The following is a 26265-nucleotide window of genomic DNA, read 5'->3' on the forward strand; positions in this document are numbered from 1 at the left end:
GAAAGTTGACCTGATTGAGCAAAATTCTTGTGATTTTTGGATTCAGCACCAAAACGATCCTAAATCAGCTCAAAAAACTGAAACAATACATGTGTTGTTGACCAGTGTAATACAGTCCACAGACGACATCAGAACCTTCTATGAGCACTGAAACCTTACACACAGAGCAGTAACGTACAAAACAACAACTGCTACGTTTATTCAATCCTCCAAATACAGTGAATGGGACCTGGATATTTTCTGGAAATAAACGACACATTTCCTGTTCCTAAACCGAAGTTGCTGTTTTGTTTTGCTGTTTTTTTTAACCCCTTTAGCCCTATCGTCCCGCCTGCAGGCCGAAAAAATTATATTACTATTCATCTACTATAAAAATAGAATAAATCAGGACAATGGATGTTTTCTTCATCTTTTGCTCAAAGTTTAGACCCTAATGTTAATAAAAGTACATCAAAAGTGTATTTTAGTGCAAACTTTAATGTTCAAACATGATTTTTAATCTTTGTGGGGTGAAATATACGCTATTAAAAATCTCCGATATGAACATTTAATTTATGCATATCATCGTCAATCCAGCCGGAAAAAAAACAGGCGAGGATAAAAAATTCCAATTTCTCTTTTAGTTTGTTCCAGTTTACTCAGGCAGAGTAATAGATACAATATTTTAGACAATGGGACTAGATTCTGTGAAGTCTGTAAATGTCCACAGACACCAAGAACATCCATATGAACCTTATTATTGTGAAGGAATTCTTCATTTACTTTGGGTTTGTCTGTTTAGGCGTTTTTCCCTGAAAATATGGTCAGAGTTAAACAGGTTAAATGGAGTCAGTTGGATTCAGATGTGTTTGGACGCAGCTCTGTTCAACTTTAACAAACTTCTGCAGTGGTTTCAGTTTCCAAACGTCAACGCTCCCACACGTTTTTTCCTCCATTTGTCTCCAGTCTGTGGAAAACCCACTCAGTCTGTGGGTGTCCCCATAGGTTCAGTCTAATGCAGGAGTAAAAGCACTTTAACCCTTTCATGCACAAATGATGAGAACCTTAATCAAAATGTTTTCCTATTAGTTTTTATTCCTCTTTAGGCATGAAAACAACAAAGCGATTGAAAATTTTCCTCTGAAAAACAAATAAATAAATAAATAAATAAAGCCTTGGAGTCTGTTTGTATGACTGCACTGACATGATCATACTGTTGGGTGTAATTCAGTTACTGTATTATGTATTAGTTTTGGTTTGATGTTAAAATTAGGAAAATATTATTGTTTGACTCTTGTATCAAGTCAGTGATAAAGGTGTAAAAGCACTGAGGGGTTGGATTAAATAAGTTTAGACTTCTTCCTACTCCTTTTCGACCATGTGAAATTCAGACTTCTATGTGCTTAGAGATAGATTCTGTCCATTTGAATGTTTTATTTGTTTGTTTGTTTGTTTTTTTGCATGTTTGAAATAAATAAATAAATAAAAAACATAAAACAAAAAAACAAAAAAAAAAGAAAAAAAAAAATTCTTATGAACCTATTTTACATGAAGTTGTAAAAATGTCCACTCAGCTGGACACCACACATTTAATTTCTGACACAGAAACATGTATTTACTGATAAATTGTGTGAAAACTATGGTGAGGCCTTGTGATTCTGGGGGTTTATGCTCAGGAGAGATCTACATAATGTTACCAATTCATGTCAGAAAAGATATGGAGTGTCTTAAAACTTTAATAAAGATATGTGTAAAAAAAAAAAAAAAAAGAACAACAAAATCCATGAATATACAAGAGAACAGCTGTAGAATAACTGTCCACTGGAGTGACCAGTGTGCATGAAAGGGTTAATGGGCTGCTTGTATGGAGGTTTCTGGGCTGTTGTTTCAGTAATTGTTACAGAGATTTAATCATTACCTCTGCTACATATTCAGCCCAAAAAAAACCAAACACATCGTCCCTTCTGTCAGTCACCCAAAGCAGAAGAGGCTGAATCCTGCGTTTCTATTTCAATATAAAAGGAAATGCAAAGTGTTGGTTTGATGATGTGTGGTTTTATCTGCTGAAAAGCTCCCACCGACTCCACCTGACAGGAAGTATTGCAGCCACCCACAGTGACAGCAGCACTTTAGCATCGCTCCAGTGGAGGATTCCACTCTGGGGATCATTTGTAATTTTTGGCGTGCATGTACCTACGGAAGCCTGCACACAGTCACGCAGTAATTAGGTCTGTCTGGGCTTCTCCCAACCAGCGTTTGCTTGTGTTTCTCTGGAGATTCACCAACGAACTCATAGACTTAAAGAGAATGACAGGGAACACTGAAGCAGGGAGACAACAGCGACCAGTGGATCCGACCAGGGTTAGATTAGGACAGGATGGAGGTCTGAAAGAGCGACTTACAGACGCAGAAGGACCCTGGAGGGGCGGGGGGGCAGTAATGACACCCCCTGAGATTAGGGAACAGGTGGTGCAACATCTGAATTTTCCACAAGTGACAAGAAATTCACCACACTTCAGCAAAGTCAGACAGAAAGGAGGACACATTTACAGGAGATTTATATACGGTATATATATATGTATATATATATATATATGTATATGTGTATACTATATGGACAAAAGTATTGGGACACGTGCAGTGTAAACGCAGCATATGACACTCGATGTGATCATCTGTTTGTATGAAATTAAACCAAATCAGAAAAGTAACCAGGGAACAGAGGTACCATGGAACATAGGTACCAGGGAACATAGGTACCAGGGAACACAGGTCCCAGGGAACATAGGTACCAGGGAACACAGGTACCAGGGAACATAGGTACCAGGTAGGTACCAGGAAACATTGGTATGTAGAACATAGGTACTAGGGAACACAGGTACCAGGGAATATAGGTACCAGGGAACATAGGTACCAGGGAACACAGGTACCAGGGAACATAGGTACCAGGGAACACAGGTACCAGGGAACATAGTTACCAGGTAGGTACCAGGGAACATTGGTATGGGGAACATAGGTACTAGAGAACACAGGTACCAGGGAACATAGGTACTGGGGAACATTGGTACCGGGGAACATAGGTACTAGGGAATATAGGCACCAGGGAACATAGGCAAAAGGGAACATAGGCACCAGGGAACATAGGCAAAAGGGAACATAGGTACCAGGGAACATAGGTACCAGGGAACATAGGTACCAGGGAACACAGGTACCAGGTAGGTACCAGGGAACATAGGTATGGGGAACATAGGTACTAGGGAACACAGGTACCAGGGAACATAGGTACCAGGGAACACAGGCACCAGGTAGGTACCAGGGAACATAGGTATGGGGAAAATAGGTACTAGGGAACATAGGTACCAGGGAACATAGGTACCGGCGAACATAGGTACTGGGGAATATAGGTACCAGGGAACATAGGTACCAGGGAACATAGGTACCAGGGAACACAGGTACCGGGGAACATTGGTACCAGGGAACATAGGTACTAGGGAATATAGGCACCAGGGAATATAGGTACCAGGGAACATAGTTCCCGGGGAACATAGGTACCAGGGAACATAGGTACCGGGGAACATAGGTACCAGGGGACATAGGTACTGGGGAACATAGGTACCGGGGAACATAGGTACAAGGGAACATAGGTACAAGGGAACATAGGTACTAGGGAACACAGGTACCAGGGAACATAGGTACTAGGGAACACAGGTACCAGGCAACATAGGTACTAGGGAACATAGGTACCAGGGAACACAGGTACCGGGGAACATAGGTACCAGGGAACATAGGTACCGGGGAACATAGGTACCAGGGGACATAGGTACCGGGGAACATAGGTACCGGGGAACATAGGTACAAGGGAACATAGGTACAAGGGAACATAGGTACTAGGGAACACAGGTACCAGGGAACACAGGTACTAGGGAACACAGGTACCAGGGAACATAGGTACTGGGGAACATAGGTACCGGGGAACACAGGTACCAGGGAACATAGGTACCAGGGAACACAGGTACTCTCCCCAGTTTTCCGTTCATTTGTCAGATATTTCGTATTTTTCCGAGGCGCTGGCCCACATCCCACCCGTCTGACAGCGTTAATGTGGAGGTAAAAATAGACCCACTGTGCTCCTACGTCAGGTAGAGGGTTTTTTTTTTTTTTTTTAATTCTCCTCTTTATTTCTGCACAGTCTTTGGAATAGACTCCCAGGATTATCTCCAGAGTTGAAAGTGAAGTTGACACATGCTCCTGGGGGGGATCGCTAAAGTAGGTCTGTTGTTGTTGTTATGAAGTTGGTGAAATTATCACTGATTGCTCTGAAGACAGGAAGAGCCCCCCCCCCAGTGATGCTGAGAATACGTTCAAGGTCAGCTGTGCTCGGCGCGCCTGGAGTTAATAATTTCATTAGTTATCGGAGCAATTAAGTGTAACCCAGATAACGAAGGCACAACAGAGCAGGAGCAGAGGGTGGAAAAGCCAGTCCAGCCGAGGGTTCTTCTGCAGGAAGCCAACATGAGGAGGTAAACAAACACGTGAGGGCCAACCATCCAGCCTGATGTGGGCCTGCTGCAGCCTGGCAGACTGGACAAAGCCTCCATAATGTACCGCTGCTCAGATAATCACAATAATCTCTTAATAACAGCCTCAGTCTATGAACATATCTCTTAATCCTTGGACTCCTGCGATGAGTTCATTGTTGGAAGATAATAGATTTGAGTTGAACTTTAACGAGCTCACTGCAAATGTTTTAATCTGTGGTTTTGTCAAAGGTGTATTTCATCAAACACTCATGTCTTTAATACTATAGATAGATAGATAGATAGATAGATAGATAGATAGATAGATAGATAGATAGATAGATAGATAGATAGATAGATAGATAGATAGATAGATAGATAGATAGATAGATAGATACTATATAACATAAAAACATATGCACCGGTGAACATAGGTACTAGGGAACATATGTACCCATGAATTTGCCACATTTACCCCCTTCAGGGCGCCCAGATTACAGATAATCGATCAGTCCTATCTTTGATCAGCAACAGGGGCTCAGATTACTCAGATTTCTCAGATTACTCAGATTTCTCATATTACTCAAATTTCTCAGATTACTCAAATTTGTCAGATTACTCAGATTTCTCAAATTTCTCAGATTACTCAGATTTCTCATATTACTCAGATGACTCATATTACTCAGATTTCTCAGATCACACAGATTACTCAGGTTTCTCAGATTACTCAGATTTCTCCGATTACAGAGATTTCTCGGATTACTCAGATTACACAGATTACTCAGATTTCTCAGATTACACAGATTTCTCAGATTACTCAGATTACACAGATTACTCAGATTTCTCAGATTACACAGATTTCCCAGATTTCTCAGATTACTCAGGTTACACAGATTTCTCAGATTACTCATATTTCCCAGATTTCTCAGATTACTCATATTACTCAGATTTCTCAAATCACACAGATTACTCAGATTTCTCAGATTACTCAGATTTCTCTGATTACTCAGATTACACAGATTACTCATATTACACAGATTTCTCAGATTACTCAAATTTCTCAGATTACACAGATTTCCCAGATTTCTCAGATTACACAGATTTCTCAGATTATTCAGATTTCCCAGATTTCTCATATTACTCAGATTTCTCAGGTTACACAGATTTCTCAGGTTACACAGGTTTCTCAGATTTCCCAGATTACCCAGATTACTCAGATTTCCCAGATTACAAAGATTTCTCATATTACTCAGATTTCCCAGATTTCTCATATTACTCAGATTTCCCAGATTTCTCATATTACTCAGATTTCTCATATTACTCAGATTTCCCAGATATCTCAGATTTCCCAGATTTCTCAGATTACTCATATTACTCATATTACTCAGATTTCTCAGATTACTCATATTACTCAGATTTCTCACATTACTCAGATTTCCCAGATTTCCCAGATTACTCAGATTTCTCAGATTACTGATATTACTCCGATTTCTCAGATTACTCCGATTACTCATATTACTCCGATTTCTCAGATTACTCAGATTACTCATATTACTCAGATTTCCCAGATTACCCATATTACACAGATTACTCATATTACACAGATTTCTCAGATTACACAGATTTCTCAGATTACACAGATTACTCAGATTTCTCAGATTACTCAGATTTCTCAGATTACTGATATTACTCTGATTTCTCAGATTACTCCGATTACTCATATTACTCTGATTTCTCAGATTACTCATATTACTCAGATTTCCCAGATTACACAGATTTCTCAGATTACTCAAATTTCTCAGATTACACAGATTTCCCAGATTTCTCAGATTACACAGATTTCTCAGATTATTCAGATTTCCCAGATTTCTCAGATTACTCAGATTTCTCAGGTTACACAGGTTTCTCAGATTTCCCAGATTACTCAGATTTCCCAGATTACCCAGATTACTCAGATTTCCCAGATTACAAAGATTTCTCATATTACTCAGATTTCCCAGATTTCTCATATTACTCAGATTTCCCAGATTTCTCATATTACTCAGATTTCCCAGATTTCTCATATTACTCAGATTTCTCATATTACTCAGATTTCCCAGATATCTCAGATTACACAGATTTCTCATATTTCTGATTACTCAGATTTCTCAGATTACTCATATTACTCAGATTTCTCAGATTATTCATATTACTCAGATTTCTCACATTACTCAGATTTCCCAGATTTCCCAGATTACTCAGATTTCTCAGATTACTGATATTACTCCGATTTCTCAGATTACTCCGATTACTCATATTACTCCGATTTCTCAGATTACTCAGATTACTCATATTACTCAGATTTCCCAGATTACCCAGATTACACAGATTACTCATATTACACAGATTTCTCAGATTTCTCAGATTACTGATATTACTCTGATTTCTCAGATTACTCCGATTACTCATATTACTCTGATTTCTCAGATTACTCATATTACTCAGATTTCCCAGATTACACAGATTTCCCAGATTTCTCAGATTACACAGATTTCTCAGATTACTCAGATTACTCAGATTTCTCATATTACACAGATTTCTCAGATTACACAGATTACTCACACTACTCAGATTCCTCACCTTGATGGTGCCCTCTGCTGTGTTCAGTGAACTCTGCAGTTTGTGGGACTTCTCTCGGTTCTCCCGGGCCTCGTCGGACACCCGGGCCAGCTCGGACCTCAGCTTTCCCAGGGTTTTCTGGAGCGCCGCCTCCTGGGTCTGGAATTCCCGCCGCAGCTCGGCCTCGGTGCGTTTCCATGCCAACAGGTTGTCGGCGGTCAGCTGCTGGGTTCTCTTCATGGCCTCCAGCTCGCGCTCGTAGAAGGCCTGGGCCTGAGGACAAACAGTAGGTCCATGTTAACCCTTTTAGGACCACTGCGTCAGCGGAGCCACAGTTTTCTAAACACCGTCAGGACAACATTCAAACATCATCTGAAAGCTGATATTAGGTCACTATCAGGTCTGTAACACATTAGGGTAGACGTCTGCACTGGCTGAGGGGGAGGGGCAGAAGTGGGAGGACCAGAGAGCAGCAGAGTGCAGTCAGTGAGAGAGAAATGGAAGATTTTTTATTACCTTTAGGAGCGTTTTAGCGAGTTTTTAGCTGGTTTTAGTCGGCACTTCTTGTAAATAATTGTATATAATAGTAATAGTGCTGTTTTGGGGTGTTCTACTAGTGTGCTTTACCATTTTTTGTTTTTTGTTTTTATACCATTGAGTTTCCCTGTTTTTTTGGGGAGTTTTTTCGCCTTTTTTTTCCAATGTTTTTAATCTGTATTTTTCTGGTTTCTATCGTTCATTGATTAAACTAGAACCCTAACCCATCACACAGACTAAAAATGACTAGAAGTAACTAAAAATAAGAAGCTGGCACATGGACACAGAGTAATCTAAACAAACTAAAATGTAAAATAGTTGAAATTTTACTTTAAGTTTCATTATGCACATTTACAGTTATACTTCATAGCAAATATGATAAAAATTCACAGCTTTTTCTTTTTCTTTTTTTACTGTAACATACTATTTTAAACATTTATTATATATAGTAATGATAATTAATGAACTCTAACCCATCACACAGACTAAAAATGACTAGAAGTAACTAAAAATAAGAAGCTGGAACATGGACACAGAATTACGTAGACAAACTAAAATGTAAAATAGTTGTAAGTTTAGTTTAAGTTCCATTATGCACATTTTCAGTTGGTTTTCATGGTAAATATGATAAAAAACAAAATTCAAGGCTGTTTCTTTTTTAACTATAACACACTGTTTTAAGCATTTATTACATGTAATAATGATAATTAATGAACTCTAACCCATCACACAGACTAAAGATGACTAGAAAGAACTAAAAATAAGAAGCTGGAACATGGACACAGAAAAATTTAAACAAACTAAAATGTAAAATAGTTGTAAGTTTAGTTTAAGTTCCATTATGCACATTTTCAGTTGGTTTTCATGGTAAATATGATTTAAAAAAAAGATTCAAGGCTGTTTCTTTTATTTTTTACTATAAAATACTGTTTTAAGCATTTATTATGTATAATAATGATAATTAATGACCAGATTTTGAAAGTTAAGTTCTTGCTGAAAAAAGCTAAATTGGCAAAAAAAGACGCTTTTATTACAAAAACAACATAAATAAAAAATCTGGGTGGCCTGTTATAATGGTAGTCCTTAAAGGGTTAATTCATCTCTCCTTTAACATTGGACTTTTTTCAACATTGAAACTGTGTCAGCAACATTTGGTTTGGCTCGAACAGTGTCGTCGCCATCATAATGCAGCCTCATACTCAAATAATCAAGAGAGCGAAAGTTGAAGCCAAAATGGAGGATGAGCCTGAGCATCGTTAAAGATGCTTTTATTGAAATGTATGGCTTTTAAATGCACTACTTAACTTGTGCCATTTTACCTTTCTCACTTCCTCTACAGGAAACTACACTTCCAGGAAACGCACAAACCCCGGTGCCAAAAGGTGTCATTTTTAACCATGACTTATCCACAAAGGTTTGGCTCAGGCTGTTAACTGCAAATATGCACATACTGCATCTGTTATATGGACTGGACATACAATATAACATGACCTCAGGCTTTGTTTAGTCAGGTTTTACACAGGTCCAAACAACGATAGAAAAAAACATCATCCACCCTTTCAGTTCAACCGAAAAGGTGGATGATGGGTTTTTTTCTTATAGTGGATAATTTTTGGGCTGTTCTTTTTTTCTTATAGTGGATAATTTTTTGGGCTGTTCTTTTTTTTCTTATAGTGTATAATTTTTTGGGCTGTTCTTTTTTTCTTATAGTGGATAATTTTTTGGGCTGTTCTTTTTTTCTTATAGTGGATAATTTTTTGGGCTGTTCTCTTTTTTACTTATAGTGGATAATTTTTTGGGCTATCCTCTTTTTTTTCTTATAGTGGAAAATTTTTTGGGCTGTTCTCTTTTTTTCTTATAGTGGATAATTTTTTGGGCGATCCTCTTTTTTTTCTTATAGTGGATAATTTTTTGGGCTCTTCTTTTTTTCTTATAGTGGATAATTTTTTGGGCTGTTCTTTTTTTTCTTATAGTGGATAATTTTTTGGGCTGTTCTCTTTTTTTCTTATAGTGGATAATTTTTTGGGCTGTTCTTTTTTTCTTATAGTGGATAATTTTTTGGGCTGTTCACTTTTTTTCTTATAGTGGGTAATTTTTTGGGCTGTTCTTTTTTTTTTTTCTTATAGTGGATAATTTTTTGGGCTGTTCTTTTTTTTTCTTATAGTGGATAATTTTTTGGGCTCTTCTTTTTTTCTTATAGTGGATAATTTTTTAGGCTAGTGGATAATTTTTTGGGCTGTTCTTTTTTTTTCTTATAGTGGATAATTTTTTGGGCTGTTCTTTTTTTCTCATAGTGGATAATTTTTTGGGCTGTTTTTTTTTTTTCTTATAGTGGATAATTTTTTGGGCTGTTCTTTTTTTTTCTTATAGTGGATAATTTTTTGGGCTGTTCTTTTTTTTCTTATAGTGGATAATTTTTTGGGCTGTTCTTTTTTTTTCTTATAGTGGATAATTTTTTGGGCTGTTCTTTTTTTCTTATAGTGGATCATTTTTTGGGCTATTGCACTTCTGGGCCACCGTACTCTGCAAACTCAAAAGAATTCTGTGTGCAGAAATTGTGTATATTACTAGAAAACCACTACAATTATAAAAATGTTTTTGATTTGGAGGTTAAAAAATATGGTAATCTTTAAGTATTTTTGTAAACCTTTAGGTGAAGGAGGTCAAAGAAAAAATAATCATGCATAATTTTCTACTATACACACAAAAGTCACTGAAATGTTCAATGATGCACCCACAGAGGACATTTTACTGCTCAAATGTACTTATGCTGCATTCCAGAGTGCTGGGAGACGGGAAGTTTCCAACGTTCAGCTCAGTAAAATGACATCAACACAACAATGGCGGTGCACAGTTTTTAAGTTTGCAATGAAAAAAACTTCCCAGCGTATAATCAGCTCATCCGTCATTTGGCCTCTTCCGTCTGGTTTGCGTATGTGACAACACTGCACTGTCGACAGTCAGAATGTCTCTTCAGTTACGAAGCAGATAGGAGCTTAGATCTGCGGTCGTCCATATTTGTTGTTTATGTTCACCATGAATCACCTGGAATACTCTGAGGTGGGATGTAGTTAACTCCAAGTGAGATATATTCACCTCCGGCACTTTGGAATGCAACATTAGTGTCTGATGTTCTACACCTGGTCTGATCCCAGACATAACCCCATCTTTATAATGCTCCGTACCTTGCTGAGTTTGGCTTCGTACTCCTCCACCAGCCTCTTTTTGTCCTGTTTGAGCTCCTCCACCCGCTCCGTCAGAGAATCCACCTGCAACACATGAACACAACAGGTCAATGAGGACCAGACGGGTTAACCCTCTGATTATATAATGCATGTAAAGTGTGTTATATGATATGATTATGAATAATGTATTATGATATGCAGTGTATTTAGTATAATATATAATATGTGGAGAGACGGAGAGCTTTATGAATGCTGCTCTGACATATGATATGATATAATAGGTTATTCTAAGTGGGGAGTTCAGTATTTATGTAATTATGGGCCTACTGTAGATTGGATGTAGACTAGGCATGAGAAGATTATCCGATACATCGACACATGTGTGCACAATCCCAGTGCACCAGTAGAGAAGCTGCGAGTGAATGAAAGGTTTGGAATGCTATCGCGATGCATCGGTTATTGAATGTTTGTATCGATAAAATTCGATCCCTTCAATAGAATATATTTTTACTCTCATTTAAAAGTGTTACTGTTTATTTGGGTAAAGTTCTTCTTTTCTTCAGACCCACGTAAATGTGGGCTGTGGATTCGCAGATGTGTACACTGTACACTAACAGTCTGAGCTGATGGATGGACTGAGCATGTGCAGATGAATCCTGTACTGTGTGTATGTGAATGTGACATAGAAGGAGGAGAACACATGTGGTTTATGAACGGGTGCTTTTTACTGGATCAGCTGTACTGAATACTGCCGTACATACTGGAGATACTTCCTTAAACAGTGTCATACAGATCCAACAGCACATCCCATAATACCTTACACAGGTGTCTCTTAAAGTGACAGAACCTTTTTCTGTTTTACCTTCATTACAAATACATTTCATTACAAATGGATTCGGCGAGGGAGCAAGAAGTTGAATTAGAAACAAACAGAGAAACAACGTTGCAAACAAAGCCCAAACTTTTTCAGCTGACTGAATGTGAGGCACGTGTTCTGAAACTGAACTAAAGACACTTTGGAAAAAGTCATGGTCTGATTTGATAAATAAATAATCAAGCTCATTGAACTGCACTGCATTTTTAAGTTTTTTTTTTTACCAGAATGAATGTGTTCAATCAGAATGTGCTGAATTGCTCTGTATCGTGATTTGGGTGTGAATCTTATCGCATCGCATCATGAGATGCCACACATGTATCTTTAATACAGTGTTTTTCAACCTTGGGGTCAGGACCCCATGTGGGGTCACCTGGAATTCAAATGGGGTTGCCTGAAATTTCTTGTAATTGATAAAAATAAAATAAAAACTTACTAATAAAAAATATATGGTGAGTTGAGAGAGACAATTCATAAAAGACATGACAAACTCTGAAGCTGAAACTGAAACACTGTGGTTCTGTTTATCTGTCAAATGTTCACTGTGGTCAGTTTCAGATGCTGCAGCTCTTTCCTAATTCATAGTTTGAGTTCTTGTTTGTTCAGTATTAATTTGCAGCCTTTAGACTGACTGTACAAAACTCTCCCTTTGTGCAACAATCTCAACCTGGCTTTTCTGCCTCTGTCCACAATAATATACATTATATAGCTGTCGTGTAAATTTAACGTTTATTTGCAACATAGCACAGCAAATTATTACATGATCAAAAACAAATAAACATTTTAGCAAAAAAAAAAAGTCACTGTTTTGAATGTCTGGGGTCACCAGAAACTTGTGATGTTAAAATGGGGTCAGGAGCTAAAAAAGGTTGGGAACCACTGCTTTAATATATCGGATCAGAGATACTGTATCAAGATGCCTTTCATCAGCCTTACATCTAAGCTTCCCGACCCTACTGTAGACATGTCTAATATGTGTTTTGTCTGGAGGCTTCTTTGTACGCACACTGAAAATAAAGGCTATTCTGACTCTGACTCCTGTTTCTCTGTACTTTTAAAGTCCAGTTTTTGTTTTTTTTTTAAGTGTCATCTAAACCCACTGAGTGTTCCTGGTGTGACTGGAATGACGTGGGCGATGTGGTGAAATGACCTGATAATTCTCCGACTCCTGTCCCACTTTTTCTTTGCATTTCCCTGCTGTGATTTGGTCGTTTGCTTTGGTTTTCAGCGGCTGCTCTACTTTGCGAGCTCCGCGCCGCTTGGTGTTTGTGTTACCTCGGCTTTGTGCAGCTGTCCCAGTTTCTCCTGGTCTTTGCTGTAGTTGGCGTTCTGGCTCTGGTGGCTGCGCAGGAGCTCCTGGATCTCCTGGCGGTGCTGGGCCTTCAGCTCCTCCAGGGCCACCTTCTTCTCCTGCTCGAACTGGGACTGGGCCTGGCTGAACGTACGCAGCTTCTCCTCGAAGGACCGCCTCATCTCCTCCACCTCCCTCGACATGGAAACCACTCGCTGCGTGTGCTGCCGAGGGAAACAGGAGCGAACGCTGAGCTAACAGGACCATCGATTTATGGGTTTGGAGGCTTCTCACACGGCGGGTGAACTTTGAACAGCTCAAAGCCAGGTGCTGATGTACTGGCCTGGGGATACGTGACCTTCTACACGCCAAAGCGCCGGCGATGAATTAACCCCCATAACCGACAAACACACTCGTACCAGACGCCTCCATCTCCATCTGAACAGTAACAGCCCTGTGAGTCAGTGTCTGAACGTCAAAATGTAACATCCATCAGTGTCCAGTGGTCGAAGGGAACCAATTATTATACTCAACTACTCAGTACTTGTACTGTACTCGAGTACTGTACCCAAAATGTGGCCCCACGACTACTTGTCAATATTGGATTTACATTAAGGATTGTCTTCTTTTAGGTAGGGTGGGATTGTGGGAGGAATAAAAAGAAAACTGGAGGTCCTTTTTACCTCCGCCAAGAAGGTTATGGTTCTGCCAGGGTTGGTTTGTTTGTTTGTTGGTTAATTAGCGAGATAACTCAAAAAGTTATGGACAGATTTTCAGGAAATTTTCAGGAAATATTGATACTGGCACAAGGAACAAATGAGTACATTTTGGGGGGGGGGGGGGGGGGGGGGGGGGGCAGATCTGCCTTGGTGGAGGTCTGCGCTCTCCAAATGCTGTTCTAGTTGATCACATTGGACTGTCATGCCGGTACAATATAGTTGCAGAAAAGATTATTAGACCATCAAAAGTCATCAAAAACAATGGTTATGCCAGTGTTTCTCAAAAAGTGGGGCAGGCCCCCCCAGGGGGGTGCGAAGGCTTGCCGGGGGGGCATGGGATCATTCCTAGTGTTTATTTTTTCTTCAGGTTCGAACATGTAGCAGGTGGAACTAATGTTTTAGTGTTGGAGCACCCTGGACTCATTTTAGGGACGTACAACACACAAATCTACTGCCATGGTGATCTGTCACTAGACTAGACCAAGAGTTTAGGTTTGGAGAATGGACAAGGATTGGACTGGGAAAGAAAAATGTGCAATGTTTGTGTTTTTGCACAGTTTGTACTGTTTGCACTTTGATGTTCTGAGATGTGCAACGTAAACAGGCTCATCGCAGCCACTGATGTTGTTAAAATGTTCGTCTTTGTTACCAAAATGTGTTTGTTGTTCTAAAAAAAAAATTAACCTTATTGTCATAGTTGTAAGATAATTACACATTTCCTATTTTTATTTTGAAAAATAATGTCTCAGGGGGCAGTCATGTTGAGTTCATTTGTATTGTTCAATCAAAAATCTAAGTTATTTTTAATTTGCACAACAAATTATTCAAGGAAAAGCAAAAAGTATTCTTACGATATTGATGTTTCTTTCAATAAAAGTAATAATTGCACCACAGGTACAATGTTGTTGGGGTTGAGGGGGGCTTGGAGATTTTTCATGCTCCAAAGGGGGGCCCGACAGAAAAAGACTGAGAACCACTGGGTTATGCCATTGTTTTTCAACCTTGGGGTCGGGACCCCACATGGGGTCGCCTGGAATTCAAATGGGGTCACTTGAAATTTCTAGTAATTTATAAAAATAAGATAAAATAAAAATAAACTTGCTAATAAAAAAATATATGGTGAGTTGACAGAGACAATCCCAATACATATCAGACAAACTGAAGCTGAAACTGCAGCACTGTGGTTCTGTTTATCTGTCACATGTTCACTGTGGTCAGTTTCAGATGCTGCAGCTCTTTCATAATTCATAGTTTCAGTTCTTGTTTGTTCAGTATTAATTGTCCTCCTTGTAAATCACAGCCAAACTGACTGGACATATCCTGACCAAGGAAAAGAAAATTCTCCCTTTGTGCAGTAATCTACACCTGGATTTACTGCCTCTGTCCACAATAATAGACATTATATAGACTAAATGTCCTCTAAAATTAACATTTATTTGCAACATAGTATAGCAAACTATTACATGACCAAAAACAAATTAATTTTAGCTAAAAAAAAAAAAAGTCTCGGTTTTGAATATCTGGGGTCACCAGAAATTTGTGATGTTAAAATGGGGTCACAAGACAAAAATGGTTGAAAAACACTGGGTTATGCAGTCCAGTGCTAACTCCTGTGTGTATCATGTGACTAAAACAGACAGAAAAGAAAACATGGAATGAATAAAAGCACTGTTTTTGTCAGTCCAATGCCATAGATACTGATGGAAGAACTGAAGTGATTTTGGTTTTTATCCAGAAAACATGTTAAATGGATAGATCTCAGCTCTGAAATTAAACTACTATGAGTTGTTTTTGTTGGTATTATTATATTTGTCCAAACAAATGGACCTTTAGTTGGACCAGGCATTAAAATGAACAATTAACTGAAGAAAACAAGGGTGGTCTAATCATTTTTTCCACGACTGTATATTATTACGAAACCTAATTTTGATTCCACTTACATTAACGATGTTAAATGTGCTGCAATGTGCTTTCCTACAACTGCAAAATAAAAAAAAACAAAAAAAAAACGTAGTGTCCTGATCCTGTTTTACGTTTCTACATAGTTTCGTGACTGTGATCGGATAATAAAAACTCCAGGTGAATGATGTAAAAGTGGTGAAAACAGCCCGATTATATCGTTGAATGCATTAAATTGAACATGTAGAAGTGAACATTGTGCTGAACTGGCAACGCATTAATACTTTAATTATTAATTCTACCCATTAATTTTACATTCATTTTATGCAGCTTTGTACAAATACTGCACTTTTTACCCCGCTCCGTTGGTCTGAAAACTGCATCCACCTCTCAGATTTCAGCTTATCTCATTCCTGTTCAGTGAAAACCACATATTTCCACTGGTGTTGATGGTGAATGTGAGTGATAAACAGGACCTTAAAGTGTGCTTTTAGAGTTTTTAATTAAAATTCTCCTTCTTAAGACTCAGACTTATTGTCATTCAGTCGGTGGTACATGGTAGAATGACATGCAGATACTCAGTTCTCTGTGTTTCTAGCATGAGAAAGGTAAAAGGATCAAGTAGAAAAGCACTGGGAGAGCGCAGACCTCCACCAAGGCAGGTCAGTCCACCCCCATCACCACCAAAATGTAGTCATTTGTTCCTTGTGCCAGTATCAACATTTCCTGAACATTTCATCTAAATCTGTCCATAACTTTTTGAGTTATCTTGCTAACAGACAAACAAACAGACACACAGAAAACAAACAAACAAACAAACAAACAAACAAACAAACAAACAAACAGACAAACAGAAAACAGACAAACAAACAAACAGACAAACAGAAAACAGACAAACAGACAAACAGACAAACAAACAGAAAACAAACAAACAGCCAAAACAAAGAGACAAACAAACAGACAGACAAACAAACAGACAAACAGAAAACAAACAAACAGACAAACAGAAAACAGACAAACAAACAAACAGACAAACAGAAAACAGACAAACAGAAAACAAACAGACAAACAGCCAAAACAAACAAACAGCCAAACAAACAGAAAACAAACAGACAAACTCCGATGAAAATATAACCTCCGCCAAGAAATGGTGGAGTTTATGAATATATATATATATATATATATATATATATATATATATACATAATAACCTCTGCCGTTCCTTGGTGGAGGTAAACATGTAAAAGTAAATAGGACAGAGTAAAAACTACCATAAAATATGCAAAAATAAATAAATAAAATAACTTCTTCATATACAAAATTACACAGTTGAAAATATACATACAAAATCACTTGGAGAGTGTGATCACCACCAAAATGTAATCATTTGTTCCTTGTGCCAGTATCAACATTTCCTGAAAATTTCATCCAAATCTGTCCATAACTTTTCAAGTTACCTTGTTAACAGACAAACAAACAGACAGACAAACAGAAAACAAACAAACAGACAGACAAACAGAAAACAAACAAACAGACAGACAAACAGAAAACAAACAGACAGACAGACAAACAGAAAACAAACAAACAGACAGACAAACAGAAAACAAACAAACAGACAGACAGACAAACAGAAAACAAACAAACAGACAGACAGACAGACAAACAGAAAACAAACAAACAGACAGACAGACAGACAAACAGAAAACGAACAAACAGACAGACAAACAGAAAACAAACAAACAGACACACAAACAGAAAACAAACAGACAGACAGACAAACAAACCCTGATGAAAACCTAACCTCCTCCGTCGTTCCTTGGCGGAGGTAAATATTAAATACATTCTTTTAAAACCCTCTTGGATTCACTGGAAAACAGACTGACAGCTGAAAACAGGCCAGTATTTCTGAGATTCTTCGGTGTATTTGAGTAACAGATCCGAATCTTTCTTCTACCACTGAGTCATACATTTGATACAGATTATATAAATTACTCGTTTCATTTTGTTGAATCTAAACACTCATCTCTGATCCTGAATGTGTTCAGATGCCTTTCTTCTCATTTAATGAAGCTTGTTTCCGTCCAACTTTGCAGAATGCAGTTTTTTCACCTGCTGAGCTGGTGTGTTTTTGGACTTTTGCTGAGGTGCTGGTTTGAATGTCCTTGCACTTGTGTATTTTTATTCGTGTACTATTGTCATTACTGCTACATCACCATCTGATTATGTATCAGACACTTTTTACTCGATTGTTTCTTCATCAGAAATACTTTCCTGAAGCAGGTGAGACAAATAAACAAACATGTCTCAGTGCTGGAAATGGAAATAGATGTTTTTCTTTTATTTAATTCAGCTGCTTTTCGTTTCCTAATGCAACAAATAATCACACAATCACAGTTTGTTCTCCTTGTACTCTACCTTAACAACAGTTGTAAGGCTTTATTTCTTCCCACTCCTTTTCCAATGTGTAAATAACACTGAAATTAATGCCATGTATTTCTATATATAGTAGTATACGGTGTAATAGTGGGAATTTCCTCTGGGTTTTTTTGTTTGTTTTGGTTGGTTTTCTAGTGATATTTTGCATTGGAAATTTGCTTTTGTTTGTGTATAAGTTGGAAAAGACCCAAACATCCACCATCGACCAAAGCCATCTACTGATCTAAACTGTTTAATAGTGTTTTTCAACCTTGGGGTCGGGACCCCACATGGGGTCACCTGGAATTCAAATGGGGTCACTTGAAATTTCTAGTAATTGATGAAAATAAAAAATAAAAACTTAATAACAAAAAAAATATATGGTGAGTTGACAGAGCCAATCCCAATCCATATCAGACAAACTGTGGTTGTGAAACTGTAGCACTGTGGTTCTGTTTATCTGTCAAATGTTCACTGTGGTCAGTTTCAGATGCTGCAGCTCTTTCATAATTCATAGTTTCAGTTCTTGTTTGTTCAGTATTAATTGTCCTCCTTGTAAATCACAGCCGGACTGACTGTACAGATCCTGACCAAGGAAAAGAAAATCCTCCCTTTGTGCAGTAATCTACACCTGGATTTACTGCCTCTGTCCACAATAATATACATTATATAGACTAAATGTCCTCTAAAATTAACCTTTATTTGAAACATAGGATAGAAAACTAATACAGGATCAAAAACAAATTAATTTTAATTAATTTTTTCAGTTTTGAATGTCAGGGGTTGCCAGAAATTTGTGGTGTTAAAATGGGGTCAGGAGACAAAAAAGGCTGGAAACCACTGCTTTAATACCTGTTGATCCACTCATCCTATTAATCCATGTAAATAATTGGTGTAAAATACAGTTCTTCATCTTTTCATGGTCATCAGATATGACCCATTTGGACGTTCAGAGGCTCCGTAGTTACCATGGAAACACCGTCATCTTCTACAACACTGATTCACCAGTAAAACCCATGGAGTTGGATCAATGACAGTGAATGGACACACTAGAGTTATATATATTAAATTTAATTAAATTAATTAAATAAATCATCTTTATTTTGTGTTTCTCCAGTAAAAATCAGGTGTTTTTTTCTATTTTTAATTGACTGATCCTATCTCTCATTATCTGATCATAAACCCAGTGTGTCCATCCACTGTTACTGATCCAACTCCATGGGTTTTACTGGTGAATTAATGCTATAGAAGATGACGGTGTTTCCATGGTAACTACAGAGCCTCTGAACGTCCAAATGCACTGTAAAAAAAAATCTGTAATTTAATGGAATTTTCACTGTTTATTTTAAAGATTTTTTGGGTATTTTTAAGATACAGGAAAATATCAATGAAATGACAAAAATAGACTGTGGTTTTACATGTCAAATGTAAAATAACATGAACAAACTAACTGTGAATAACCAAAAAATTAAAATTTTTTAAAATAATTTTTTTCTTTTTTCACAGAAAAATACAGTTAAAATACATTTGCAAGTGTATCGTAATTTCACAAATATTTCTTTTCTATTTGATTTGATTTGATTTATTTATTTATTTATTTATTTATTTATTTATTTATTTGTTTATTTATTTTGAACCTGCAAAAAAACAAAAACAAAAAAAATAAAAACAAAATAAAGGATTCAAATGGACAGAATCTATCTCCAAGCACATACAAGTCTGAATTTTGCATGGTCGAAAAGGAGTAGGAAGAAGTATGAACTTAATTATGAGATTAAACTATTGATTTAAAGTTTAATACTGTAAAAATAATAATAAAATGAGATAAAATTACTGACAATTAACCGTAAAAGAAGTATTTGTTCTGTAAGTTTAACAAGATTTGTTTGTTAATTGACAAATATCTTGTGTAATTACAGGAGGTTTCACGACAAAAATGTTGAATAAATGTATTTTTGTGAATGTATAACATGTATAAGCACTGACTAAAACAAAACATTCAGAAAAAAGATCAACTAATAAAAACTAGCAAACCTGCTCTAAAAACTAATTCAAACTAACTGAATTAGACAAAAAAAGTCCAAACTAAATAAAACTAGAAGCACTTGGAGAGCGCAGACCTCCGCCAAGGCGGATCAGTGGCCCCCCCCGTGGGCCCCCCCACGCCAAGGAGGTTATGTTTTTGCCAGGGTTTGTTTGTTTGTCTGTCTGTCTGTTTGTCTGTCCGTTAGTGTGCAACATAACTCAAAAAGTTATGGACAGATTTTGATGAAATTTTCAGGGTTTGTTGGAAATGGGCCCCCCCACCCCCGATCACCACCAAAATTTAATCATTTCTTCCTTATCCCATTTCCAACAAACCCTGAAAATTTCATCAAAATCTGTCCATAACTTTTTGAGTTATGTTGCACACTAACAGACAGACAAACAAACAGACAGACAAACAAACAAACAAACAAACAAACCCTGGCAAAAACATAACCTCCTTGGCGGAGGTAACTAAACTAGAATGAAAAATCCCAAACTCTTCTAACCTCGGTGCACCTGAACAGAAGGCCTCCTCCTAGGTCCTCCTCCTACCTGAGCGTCGGTGCACAGCTGCATGTCCTCCACCCTCTGACGGTAGCTCTCGAACTCGGCCAGCGCCTGCCTCTTCATCCTCTCGTGGAGCTCCATGGACTCCTCCAGAGACTGGATCCGCCTCTTCAGGTCCATCTCATCGCTGATCTTACTCTTGTACTGAAACGAAAGTTGGGAAATAATTCAGAAATAATGAGAGTGTTCTGGATCTGCTTCATCTGCTGCACCTGCACGAAAAAAAAAACAAAAACACGGGAAACTCACACTGGGTTTGACTTTAGTAAAATATGTTAAAAACAAACTGCCAAACATGTCGGAGGAAGAGATTCTTTAATTCTATGCTTCAGGTGAACCTCAGAAAGAGCTGTAATTGAAAATAATTTGACAAGCACAACTTTAAACTTTACCTTCAGTTTACTGACACTGGAAATACAGGAAAACACAGAAAAGATTAGAAATCATTTACCATTTACCATCAGATCAGGTCTTTTTATGTCAGCCGAGCTAAAATTTTCAACTTTGCACGCAATAATGTGGATCTGCACCATCTTATAAGATAAGATCTGATGTGTTAAGATAAGATACACAAAGATACTTGAAGATAAGATACGATTTGAAAAGCTACACAAAAATACACTCAAATAACATACGATATGCTACGATATTTTAAAATGAGATACAGTATGACAAGCTATGCTACTATAGACTAAGATAAGACACGATACAATGCGCTATAATAAGATACTATACACTAAGTTATGCTACAATACGCGAAGATAAGATAAGATATGATACGCTAGGATACATTAAAATACACTAATATATGATACACCAACATACCATACACATAGATAAGACACAATATGCTAAGATATAGTACAATATCCTACAAAACGCTAAGATATGATGTGCTAAGATATGCTATGATACATGAAGACATGATACACTAGTAAATATTATGCTAAAATATGCTACAATATGTTAAGATACGCTAAAATACACTACAATACGCTACGATATGATATCCTAAAATATGATATGCTAAGATATGCTACAATATGCTAAGATATGTTACAATACATTACAGTACGCTAAGATATGATATGCTAAGATATGATATGCTAAGATATGATATGCTAAGATATGCTACAATATGCTAAGATATGTTACAATACACCACAGTACGCTAAGATATGATACGCTAAATTATTATATGCTAAGGTATGCTACAATATGCTAAGATATGGTATAATACATTACAGTACGCTAAGATGTGATGTGCTAAGATATGCTACGATACATGAAGACATGATACACTAGCATATATTATGCTAAAATATGCTACAATATGTTAAGATATGCTACAATACACTACAATATGCTAAGATACGATATGCTAAAATATGATATGCTAAGATATGCTACAATACACTACAATACCCTAAAATATGATATGCTAAAATATGATATGCTAAGATATACTATAATATGCTAAAATATGTTACAATACACTACAGTATGCTAAGATATGATACACTAAGATATGATATGCTAAGTCTTAGCATATCATATATTGCATATCTTAGCAGCTAAGATATGCAACAATACGCTAAGATATGCTACAATACACTTCAGTATGCTAAGATATGAAATGCTAAGATATGCTACAGTATAAGATACGATAAAATAATCCTTCTTTAGTCCCACACAGGGATTTTTACCGCTTATTTACAGCAGCAAAAACTATTACAGCAGTAAATCAAGACAATATTAATAGGAAAAAGGACACATTTCTGCACTGATTGGACAAATAACTTGATATCTGTCTCTTCCTTTATGTGACATATTTATAAAGGATGTAAGTGAAGCAGCAGCAGACTGATGGATGAAAACCTGCTAAAAAACTATAGTCGACAAAGTATGACCAAGGGCTCAAAGGTGCCTGAAAGGTTCACTTTGAAAGGCTTTTAAAGTGCTGCAGACTGTAGATCTGTGTTATAGTTGTGTGATTCCCTGGCGTAATGCAAAGCATCGACAGAAGTGCATGCTGGGATGTCATTTTTGGCCAACTGTCAGCTGCATCTTCTTCTCTTTTTACTGTAATTATCCAATAAATCCAGTTAATCCTCTTAAAATCAAAGTAATAATCTTGACAGGAAACACTGCTATCATCAATAAACTTCTGTATTTGTGGAAATCTGTCATTTCCTGCATTCAAATCTGAGCAGAACTGGTTGGTCATGATTGCACACCCATCTCCACTCTCCATTTTCCCCCCGTGCACAGCTGCATGATGTAAACGTAGCAGAAATGTAAGTACACAGATCTGCTCAAGGTTGAAAGTAGTCACACTGCTGTCAGGCAAACAAGTAAGTCCCTTTAGAGGGGGTGACATATAAACCTAAATATTTAATATTAACTCGATTAATAATGGATCGCTTCATTTTGAATATGATCTCGTGCTCCCACTCTCCGGTGGATCGGCTGTCTTGTGATAGCGAGCGGCGGCCGAGTTCTGACGTAGTTTAGTGCCGCTCCAGAGACAGATGATACTTGGTATGCTGAAGTCGGACGCTCGTCCTCGTCCTCAGACATGTTCTCATCTAGAAATGTGTCCTGGCTCTGCTTCCATCTTATCTTCAAAACTACACCTGTCACATAAGTGCAGGTGCTTCCAGGCTGCAGGCTCAGGATTTATTCCACCTGTCTGGTCCCAAAGGTCTGGACTAGAGTTGGGAGTCTGAGAATACGTTCAGACTGCAGCCAAATGTGGCCCAAATCTGATCTTTTTACCCATATGTGACCTGTATCCAATCTGTCAGACACTTTGAACAGCACTAATCCGATTTTTTTGCCAATGTGACCCGTATCCGATCTGTTAAAGACAGTTTGAACAGCACAAATCCGATTGTTTTGCCCATGTGTGACCTGTGTCCGATTTGTTAAAGACACTTTGAAAAACACAAATCCGATTTTTTTGCCCATGTGCAACCTGTATCCGGTCTGTTAAAGACACTTTGAATGGCACAAATATGATTTTTTTTTGCCGATGTGACCCCTATCCGATCTGTTAAAGACAGTTTGAACAGCACAAATCCGATTTTTTTTGCCCATGTGTGACCTATGTCTGATTTGTTAAAGACACTTTGAAAAACACAAATCTGATTTTTTTGTCCATATGCAACCTGTATCCGATCTCTTAAAGACACTTTGAACGGCACAAATCTGATTTTTTTTGCCGATGTGACCTGTACTCGATCTGTTAAAGACAGTCTGAACGGCACAAATCCGATTTTTTTGCCCACATGTGACCCGTATCCAATCTGTTAAGACATTCGAAAAGCACATACCCGATCTTTTTACCCATATGTGACCTGTATCCAATCTGTTAGACACTTTGAACGGCACTAATCCGATTTTTTTACCGATGTGACCTGTATCCGATCCGTTAGACAGTTTGAAAAGCACAAATCCGATTTTTTTACCGATGTGACCTGTATCCGATCCGTTAAAGACACTTTGAATGGCACAAATCCGATTTTTTTGCCCATATGTGACCCGCGTCCGATCTGTTAAAGACAGTTTGAACAGCACAAATCCGATTTTTTTACCGATGTGACCTGTATCCGATCCATTAAAGACAGTTTGAATTGCACAAATCCGATTTCTTTACTCATATGTGACCTGTATCCGATCTGGTAAAGACACTTTGAATGGCACAAATCCGATTTTTTTGCCGATGTGACCTGTATCCGGTCTGTCAAAGACATTTGAAAAGCACAAATCCGATTTTTTTTGCCCATATGTGACCTGTATCCGGTCTGTTAAAGACACTTTGAACGGCACTAATCCGATTTTTTTACTCATATATGGGAGCTATGCTCGTCGCCACAGTCCGCTACACACCCCGCTGCAGGGACTCAGACTGGACCAGACTGGACCCAGACTGGACCAGACTGAACCCAGACTGGACCCAGACTGGACCAGACTGGACCCAGACCGGACCCAGACTGTACCCAGACCGGACCCAGACTGGACCAGACTGGACCCAGACTGGACCCAGACTGGACCAGACTGGACCAGACTGGACTCAGACTGGACCAGACTGGACCCAGACTGGACCAGACTGGACTCAGACTGGACCAGACTGGACTCAGACTGGACCCAGACTGGACCAGACTGGACTCAGACTGGACCAGACTGGACTCAGACTGGACCCAGACTGGACCAGACTGGACCAGACTGGACCAGACTGGACCCAGACTGGACCAGACTGGACCCAGACTGGACCAGACTGGACTCAGACTGGACCAGACTGGACTCAGACTGGACCCAGACTGGACCAGACTGGACCAGACTGGACCCAGACTGGACCAGACTGGACTCAGACTGGACCAGACTGGACTCAGACTGGACCCAGACTGGACCCAGACTGGACCAGACTGGACCCAGACTGGACCAGACTGGACCCAGACTGGACCAGACTGGACTCAGACTGGACCAGACTGGACTCAGACTGGACCCAGACTGGACCAGACTGGACCCAGACCGGACCGGGCTGGACCAGACTGGACCAGACCGGACCCAGACCGGACCAGACTGGACCAGACCGGACCAGACCGGACCAGACCGGACCCAGACCGGACCCAGACTGGACCCGGACTGGACCCGGACTGGACCCAGACTGGACCCAGACTGGACCCAGACTGGACCAGACTGGACCAGACTGGACCCAGACTGGACCAGACTGGACCAGACTGGACCCAGACTGGACCAGACTGGACCAGACTGGACCAGACTGGACCCAGACTGGACCAGACTGGACTCAGACTGGACCAGACTGGACTCAGACTGGACCCAGACTGGACCAGACTGGACCAGACTGGACCCAGACTGGACCAGACTGGACTCAGACTGGACCAGACTGGACTCAGACTGGACCCAGACTGGACCCAGACTGGACCAGACTGGACCAGACTGGACCCAGACTGGACCAGACTGGACCCAGACTGGACCAGACTGGACCAGACTGGACCAGACTGGACCCAGACTGGACCAGACTGGACCAGACTGGACCCAGACTGGACCCAGACTGGACCAGACTGGACCAGACTGGACCCAGACCGGACCCAGACTGGACCAGACTGGACCAGACTGGACCAGACTGGCTGTGGCTCTTTGTGGCCACACTCACTTCTCCTCCTGTAGCCACAGTGTCTGGATCCTTCATGTTCCTAGCGCAGGCACAGATAACATCTGTACTGGTAAAGGTGGTTTCCATTAAAACCATAAAGTCTGGGTGAATGTGGAAAAGCGTGTGAACCTGTAGGATCTTCTCTCTGGTCTCAGACAGGATCTGCTGCACCTCCTCTTCATGGGCCTCCTTCAGAGTGGCGATGGCCGCCTCGTGTTCGTCGTTTTTCGTGTTCAGTGCATAGATAACCTGCGACAGAAACACAACAAACACGTGAACCGTTAGAGGGGAGGGGTTTGTTCACACTGGTGACCGGTCGACTGGTCTGGGGTTCACTGCCCGGAAACAAGAGACCATCATCAGAACATCAAGAAGGTTTGGATGAAGTGACTGGAAAGAACCAAAGTCAAACCGGACTGTCACTGCGGGGTTTCCTGTTATTTCCTGACGCAGCATTTCACTAACATTCAGATCAGC

General features: G+C 39.0%; 1 protein-coding gene across 1 annotated transcript in view; it reads right to left on the reverse strand.

The window, feature by feature from the left end:
- The window catches only part of fam184ab (family with sequence similarity 184 member Ab), a 219361-nt gene extending 193336 nt beyond the window's left edge, over positions 1 to 26025 (reverse strand). Inside the window, exons 1-5 of the mRNA XM_030128825.1 lie at positions 25918 to 26025; positions 20595 to 20753; positions 12966 to 13205; positions 10817 to 10900; positions 7116 to 7367 (exon numbers count right to left, since the gene is read on the reverse strand). Of these exons, the coding sequence (XP_029984685.1) occupies positions 7116 to 7367; positions 10817 to 10900; positions 12966 to 13205; positions 20595 to 20729 (711 nt within the window). The 5' untranslated portion in view covers positions 20730 to 20753; positions 25918 to 26025. The remainder of the gene's footprint in view (positions 1 to 7115; positions 7368 to 10816; positions 10901 to 12965; positions 13206 to 20594; positions 20754 to 25917) is intronic.
- Positions 26026 to 26265: the final 240 nt, after the last annotated feature.

Source organism: Sphaeramia orbicularis, chromosome 24 (genome assembly GCF_902148855.1).
Source record: "Sphaeramia orbicularis chromosome 24, fSphaOr1.1, whole genome shotgun sequence".
Classification (NCBI taxonomy): Eukaryota; Metazoa; Chordata; class Actinopteri; order Kurtiformes; family Apogonidae; genus Sphaeramia; species Sphaeramia orbicularis.